General features: G+C 43.9%; 1 protein-coding gene across 1 annotated transcript in view; it reads left to right on the forward strand.

The window, feature by feature from the left end:
- The window catches only part of LOC106089983 (protein dachsous), a 449,615-nt gene that overhangs the window by 62,541 nt on the left and 378,437 nt on the right, over window positions 1–8,637 (forward strand). The window contains exon 2 of the mRNA XM_059364882.1: window positions 6,487–8,637. This exon is cut by the window's right edge and continues 60 nt beyond it. Within this exon, the coding sequence (XP_059220865.1) occupies window positions 6,805–8,637 (1,833 nt within the window). The 5' untranslated portion in view covers window positions 6,487–6,804. The remainder of the gene's footprint in view (window positions 1–6,486) is intronic.

The following is an 8,637-nucleotide window of genomic DNA, read 5'->3' on the forward strand; positions in this document are numbered from 1 at the left end:
GATACCCATTCTAGAAGTTACTGTTACATGGTGATGACGGGACCATTGTGTTAATATACTAAGGCATGCGATAGATAAGGGGGTTTGTATAGGAGGAATATGAGGTTATGGACCAATTTTGCCATGGGTCTTGACAATTATAACAAAACCATTTGGGGGAAGTTTCAGCTATATTGGATAAAAATAACGCTTGGTACATTAGAAATCAAAAAGGAAGATTGGAAGCTATATCGATTTAGAAAATATTTGCAACGTGTGATATGTCGGATAAAACGCCTAATGCACTTCCAACTGAATAATATTACAAAGATGAAAAGTTTTTGTGCAAAACTTCGAGGGAGCGTCCTTTCGACAGAGTAAGGACGGATGGACATAAAGACCGACACACAGTGGAAGAAAATCGAAAAAAGACAGGGAAGAGGGGTTAGCGAGATTGAGTGCAAAATTTCAAGGCCCTAAGTTGTCCGGTCGCCTTTTTGCAGGCCCTTAAAGTTGGTATTACGAAAATTTGTTGGGGCTTCCTAATCTTCGTTTGTGGTCCGATTTCCAAATTTTTTTTAGCTGGATATTGCTCAAAAACCCCTACAAAGAAGTCCGCTTGAGTTCTACAATATTTCATCTTGCTTCTGGAGTTTCCGTTTGGGAAAGGGGGTAGACCCCCAGAAAATTGGTACTGAAAGTGGGTATCACTCTCTACCCCCCAATCACTAAGCCCTGAAAATATATCAGCAACGAGCTCTATTCTCATATAACTATGTGCCATTTGTTTGAACCCCATAGTGCCGTTGGCCACAAAATTGGAAATCAAATTCGTTTTCTAATCTCATTTAAACTCCTTATTGCAAAAGTCAGCAAATATGTCCGATTTGGGGTATTGGCCCTAAAAACTATAAAACTCAAATTGGCTTGGTGCGTAAATACGTCCTGTTTGGGAGTTGTTATGGTGGTAGGACGTCCCCTAGACAGTTGGTCCCTCATGTTGATATCAGATACGTGGTCTACTTTCAAATACCTTTAATTTGGCCCCATATTTCTATAGTCGGCAAACATGACCGGCTTGGGGGGGTGTTTTGGGGGATGGGCGGCCACTCAGTCAGTTGGCCTTGAAAGTATATGTCGGATTCGTGTTCTACTCTGTAAGCTCTCTTATTTAAACCTCATATTGAAATAGTCAGCAAATACTTCCTATTTGGGTGGTGTTGTGTGGAATATTGATATCAGATTCGCGTTTTACTCCAAAAGACCTTTCATTTGAGCCCCATATTGCTATGGTCGCAAATTTGTCCCCTTTGGGGGATGTTTTTGTGGAGAGGCGGCCCCCCAAACACTTGGTCCCATATTTGGATATCAGATTCGTATTCTACACCCAAATGCCTTTTATTTAAGCCCCGTATTCCCATGGTCAGTAAATAAGTCCTTTTTGGGGTTTGTTTCGGGGAAGGGGTGGACCCCCAGAAACTTGGTTCCACTTTAGGATATCACATCCGTATTCTACTCGCAAATACCTTTCATTTGAGTCCCATATTGCCATGGTTGGAAAATATGTCCGAATAAGGGGGGTTTTGGGGGCTTGGCGTTGTCCCCCTAGCACTTGGTCCGACAATTGGATATCAGATACGTTTTCTTATCCTAAATACATTTAATTTGAGCCACATAGTTTCGTGATTGGTCTAATTATATGTTTGGTAGGTTTTAGGGAGGGGTGACCCCCCTAGGTACCCCATCCAACATTTGGATACCATATTTTTATTTTTGGGTTACTATATGAGAACACACAAAATTTCGCTTAAATCGCACCACCCATCTCCGAGATCTGGCGTTTCTGAGAATGATGGCAAGGGGGAGGGTCCGCCCCCCTTCAGATATCAAAAAATGTAGTACCCTATTTTCACCACGGGGTCAATATGCACCATCTGTGAAAATTTGAAGAAAATCGGTTCAGCCGTTTCGGAGTCTGTAAGGAACACACAAACAAACAAACACAAATTGATTTTTGTATATAAGCCCAGAACCCCAATTTGGGTTTATGTTTTTTTTTTTACTCCATATGTCTTCTAAACCCATGCAAAAAAGTCTGCGCCTCTGGAGGTGTACCGATATTTGCAAATGTTACGATTCGCACAGACTTCCATTCCTGGAGGCTTCTTGACAGCTCCGGACGACGCGTCTTTTGTGTCTCTAGTCTCTGATCTCGGGTGGCGAGCCGTTATTTCCAAAAGCCACGCTACACACACTGCTTTTTCTCCATCTCTAGTCTGTGGAGGCTTGCCGTCAACTCAAAACGCCGCGTCCTGCACGTCTCTAGCTCCTGGAGGCTTGCAGATATTGGCAGAAGCCACATCACATTCAGGTTGCCGTTCCTGGAAGCTTGTCACTAGCTCCAGATGCCGCATCTTTTGCGTCTCTATTTTCTGGAGGCTTCCGACAGCTCCAGACGTCGTTTCTTTCTCGTCTCTAGTTCTCGGAGGTTTCCTGATATTGGCAGAAAGGCACGTCTTGTACAGGTTTTGGTTCCTTCAGGCTTGTAGACAACTCCAGATGCCGAGTTTTTATACCCTCCACCATAAGATGGGGGGTATACTAATTTCGTCATTCTGTTTGTAACTACTCGAAATATTCGTCTGAGACCCCATAAAGTATATATATTCTTGATCGTCGTGAAATTTTATGTCGATCTAGCCATGTCCGTCCGTCTGTCCGTCCGTCCGTCCGTCCGTCTGTCCGTCCGTCCGTCCGTCCGTCCGTCCGTCCGTCCGTCCGTCTGTCTGTCGAAAGCACGCTAACTTCCGAAGGAGTAAAGCTAGCCGCTTGAAATTTTGCACAAATACTTCTTATTAGTGTAGGTCGGTTGGTATTGTAAATGGGCCATATCGGTCCATGTTTTGATATAGCTGCCATATAAACCGATCTTGGGTCTTGACTTCTTAAGCCTGTAGAGTGCGCAATTCTTATCCGATTGGAACGAAATTTTGCATGACGTGTTTTGCTATGATATCCAACAACTGTGCCAAGTATGGTTCAAATCGGTCCATAACCTGATATAGCTGCCATATAAACCGATCTTGGGTCTTGACTTCTTGATCCTCTAGCGTGCGCAATTCTTATCCGATCAGAATGAAATTTTGCACAACGTGTTTTGTTATGATATCCAACAACTGTGCCAAGTATGGTTCAAATCGGTTCATAACCTGATATAGCTGCCATATAAACCGATCTTGGGTCTTGACTTCTTGAGCCTCTAGAGTGCGCAATTTTTATCCGATTGGAATGAAATTTTGCACGACGTGTTTTCTTATTATATCCAACAACAGTGCCAAGTATGGTTCAAATCGGTCCATAACCTGATATAGCTACCATATAAACCGATCTTGGGTCTTGACTTCTTGACCCTCTAGAGGGCGCAATTCTTATCCGATTGGAATGGAATTTCGCACGACGAGTTTTGTTATGATACCCAACAACTGTGCCAAGTATGGTTCAAATCGGTCCATAACCTGATATAGCTACCATATAAACCGATCTTGGGTCTTGACTTCTTGACCCTCTAGAGGGCACAATTCTTATCCGATTTGAATGAATTTTTGCACGAAGTATTTCGTTATGATATCCAACAACTGTGCCAAGTATTGTTCAAATCGGTTCATAAACTGATATAGCTGTCATATAAGCAGATCTGGGGATTTGATTTCTTGAGCTTCTAGAGGCCGCAATTCCTATCCGATTTGGCTGAAATTTTGCATGACGTATTTTATTTTTACTTTCAACAACTGGGTCAAATAAGGTTCAAATCGGTTTATAACCTGATATAGCTGCCATATAAACCGATCTGGGATCTTGACTTCTTGACCCCTAGAGGTCGCAATTATTATCCGATATGCCTGAAATTTTGTACGATGGATCCTCTCATGACCATCAACAAACGTGTTTATTATGGTCTGAATCGGTCTATAGCCCGATACAGATCCCATATAAATCGTTCTCTCTATTTTACTTCGTGAGCCCCAATGGGCGCAATTCTTAAACGAATTGGCTGACATTTTACACAGGCCTCCAACATATAATTTAATTGTGGTCCGAACCGGACCATATCTTGATATCGTTTTAATAGCAGAGTAACTCTTTTCTTATATCCTTTTTTGCCTAAGAAGAGATGCCGGGAAAAGAACTTGACAAATGCGATCCATGGTGGAGGGTATTTAAGATTCGGCCCGGCCGAACTTAGCACGCTTTTACTTGTTTTCATCTATAGTCTCTGGAGGCATGTCGATATTTCCAAAAGGCACGTCTCGTACAGATTTCCATTCCTGACGCCGAGTTGACATTCCTGACTACAGTGACAGCTCCAGTCGCCGCGTCTTTTGTCCCTCTTATCTCTGCAGGCGTTTCTGTATTTCCAAAAGCCACATCTCTCACAAGTTTCCGTTCCTAGAGGCTTGTTGATAGCTTCAGACGCCGCGTTTCTTCGTCTCTAGTCTCTGGAGGCTTGCTGATAGCTCCAGTTATCGCGCATTTTGCGTCTTTAGTCTCTGGAGGCATGCCGATATTTCCAAAAGGCAAGTCCCGTACAGATTTCCATCGCTGAAGGCTTGTTGACAGCTACAGACGTAGCATTTTCTCCATCTGTAGCCTTTGTAGGCTACAGACGACGCTACTTTCTCGTCGTACTAGACCTTGGAGGCTTGCTGATATTGCCAGAAGTCACGTCTCTCATAGGTTTCCGTTCCTGGAGGCTTGTCGACAACTTCGCACGCTTTATTTTTTATCTCTAGTCTCTGGAGTCTTGCTGATAGCTTTAGTCGCCGCGTCTTTCGCCTCTCTTATCATTGCAGACGTACCAAGATTTCCAAAAGCCATCTCTTGTACAAGTTTATATCCTTAGAAGCTTGTTGACAGCCTCAGACGCCGCGTTTCTTTATCGCTAGTCTCTGAAGGCTTGCTGATAGCTCCAGATGCCTCGTCTTTTGCGTCTCTAATCTCTGCAGGCGGGCGATATTTCTAAACGCCATGTTTCAAACAGGTTTCTGTTCCCGGAGGCTTGTTGACGGCTTCAGACGCTGCATGTTTTCCATATCTAGTCTATGGACTTGTTCACAGCTTGCAGATGGCAGTAGACGCCGGGTCTCTTACATCCTTTAACCACTTAAGGTATTGGGTTGCCCAAAAAGTAATTGCGGATTTTTTTAAAAGAAATTAAATGCATTTTTAATAAAACTTAGATTTAACTTTAATCAAATATACTTTTTTTACACTTTTTTCTAAAGCAAGCTAAAAGTAACAGCTGATAACTGACAGAAGAAAGAATGCAATTACAGAGTCACAAGCTGTGAAAAAATTTGTCAACGCCGACTATATGAAAAATCCGCAATTACTTTTTGGGCAACCAATATTTTCAACGCTTCAGACACCTCGGCAGCTCTATTCACTGTTTTTTCCGTTACCAAGCCGCTTCTTTACCTTAAAGTTTGCCGACGGCGCCAAACGGCAAGTCTATGCCGTCTTCCTATTCTGGAGATTTGCCGCCAGCTCCAGGTGCCTGTTTTATGTTTATTCCTACGAAACACACAACCCACTACTCATGTCTTACCCAAAATATCGCCACCTCACACCCGTGATGATTTGACACCAAAGTCAGCCACCTTACAGGCTTCACCGCCTATCACTTACCATGCACTAGAAATTGTGCAAAACCATCACCAAGGAACGCTAGATCTCAAAGGGGCCCGTCTGCCTCACGAACACCCTTCTCCATCCGCGCTCGAGGTACCGAGCGTTTCGCCAGGACGCTAGAGGCCACTACGAAACACTACCTCTCTGGGAAATCTGCTGGACAGAGGATCGTTCTGGCTTCGCACACTTGCGAAAAACCCAGCTCGACTACAACTACACATGGGAGAGTTCAACATGTGCCGGATGTATCCCTCATATGAATAATCAATCCCAAATTGAAAGAACTTCAGTTAATTTAGGTTAGGTTGAAAAATGAGATATTAATCCGCCCCATGCCATGGAAGCAATCAAAAGCCAGTAGTCGGCTTGCTGTGGGCTCCAAATAAGACCTGGAGTTAGACAGCATCTGGATCAGAAGACTTATGAGTAAGATCCAATAGTAAATGCTCTCATGCGTAACCAAGTACTCCGCCAAGGCATCTACCTCCGAGCCCAGTTAATCTTACGGGGCAGGAGGTAGGGGCTTTCATTGCCAAAGATTACAGCCAGCAAGTTTGCCTATACCAAATTGTACGGCATACCGCGGAAGGACTCTGTCCAGTTTACGCTTGGCCTTTTTACATTACCTGCATATGAGAAATCCCTAGCCAAGAACCCCCCTAATGTCGAGAAGGAATGAAAGATGTTTAATAGTTAGTGAGTAAGGAATTTTTGTGTTATATAGTCGTATGTTTTTTGCATTTCGACATTTCTTTTACTTTAGTTAGAAAAAATTTGTTACTTTTATTGATTTTTCTCGATATTTCTTTGTCTTTGCAGATTCATTCATTAAACACTCACAACAGTGTTAAAAAGAGAGCAGCAGCAATGATTCCATTTTCTTTGCCACCAGCAACAAACACACCATGAATATCGTCAGAATAATACAAACAATCAGGGTTTAACGAAAAAACCCCCACATAGGTCCTTACATCAACTTTAAGTAGCTTCACTGCTCTTGCCTGCAAAGAGCAAAAGCTACTTAAATTCATCAGAAACTCCAACACACAAGCAAAAAAAAACATACCCACGAAAAGGTCCTTAAAACCACAACAAAATTTTCCAAGGCCCTTGCAACAAAATAAATAAAATAAAAAAATGACTGAATTATATTTTAAGGACATAGTAGCCAAAGCAGAAAATATCTGCCAAACTACAGCTCAATATACACACAATCATCGATTTCGACGAAGAGAGCCCTTCAACATGGAAACCATTTGTGCTCGCTTGCCAACCTCCTCTGCCATCAGTCATAGGCCTTTGTGGCAGTTACTGTTAATGCTGGGCCTCTTATTTCATCAGACCACTTTGGTAACAGCGGAATTGGTACGCGAGCTCGATGTCTCTGAGGGAGTGCCAGTGGGCCATCAGATTGGCTATATAGGCGAACAGCTGCCTGGTGTGAATAGTGGTCCCCCCTATTTGATAGTGCCCGTACCGGGCAGTGGTGTTGACACCGACCTAGCCATTGATCCCAATACGGGTGAGATACGGACAAAAGTGCGCTTGGATCGCGAAACCAGAGCCTCCTATAGCCTGGTGGCCATACCCATGAGTGGCGAGAATGTTCGCATTTTAATACGAGTGCACGATGAGAACGATAATGCGCCCACGTTTCCGACCGCGGTTATGAATATCGAATTTCCGGAAAATACGCCGCGCGACGTGAAAAGGACGTTACATCCAGCCCGCGATCTGGATCTCAATCAGTTCAATACGCAACGTTACAACATCGTCTCGGGTAATACGAACAATGCCTTTCGCTTGTCTTCGCATCGCGAACGCGATGGGGTGCTCTACTTGGATTTACAGATCAATGGTTTTTTGGATCGCGAGACAACACCATTTTATAGCCTGGTCATAGAGGCTTTGGATGGAGGCACTCCCCCCTTAAAGGGTCAAATGACCGTCAATATCACCATACAGGATGTCAATGACAATCAGCCAATTTTCAATCAAAGTCGCTATTTTGCCACTGTGCCCGAAAATGCCACTGTGGGCACTTTGGTGTTGCAGGTCTATGCCACCGATGCGGATGCCGAGGAAAATGGTCTGGTGGAGTATTCCATCAACCGCCGCCAAAGCGACAAGGAGCATATGTTTCGAATAGATGCCAAAACAGGATGGATTACCGTTAATAAACCTTTGGATTTTGAGACCAGAGAGCTGCATGAATTGGTGGTGGTGGCCAAGGATCATGGGGAGACCCCATTGGAGACCACAACGTTTGTCTCTATACGAGTCACCGATGTCAATGATAATCAGCCCACCATAAATGTGATATTCCTAAGTGATGATGCCACGCCCAAAATTTCCGAATCTGCTGAACCCGGAGATTTTGTGGCCCGCATTTCGGTACATGATCCTGACTCCAAGACCGAATATGCCAATGTCAATGTAACCCTCAATGGAGGTGATGGCCATTTTGGTTTGACCACTCGTGATAACATCATCTACTTGGTTATAGTCAATATGACTCTGGATCGTGAATTGACTCCCAACTATACCCTCTCAGTGGTGGCCACCGATAATGGCACTCCACCTTTGCATGCGTCCAAGACTATTTATTTGCGCGTTACCGACATCAATGATAATGCCCCTGAATTCGAGCAGGCCATCTATCATGCAAATGTTATGGAAATTTCCGATCCTGGAAGTTCGGTTCTACAGGTCTATGCCTATGATCGCGATGAGGGCAACAACTCTGCAGTGACCTACAGTCTTTTGGATACTCCCGACACACATTCGCAATGGTTTCAAATCGATCAGTATACGGGCGTGATAACAACGCGCACCCATATTGATTGTGAAACGGAACCGGTGCCCCAGCTGACCGTGGTGGCTCACGACAATGGCCATCCGCCATTGTCCTCGACAGCCACAGTGCTTGTGACCATACATGATGTCAACGATAATGAGCCGATTTTCGAT

This window comes from Stomoxys calcitrans, chromosome 3, assembly GCF_963082655.1.
Source record: "Stomoxys calcitrans chromosome 3, idStoCalc2.1, whole genome shotgun sequence".
Taxonomy (NCBI): domain Eukaryota; kingdom Metazoa; phylum Arthropoda; class Insecta; order Diptera; family Muscidae; genus Stomoxys; species Stomoxys calcitrans.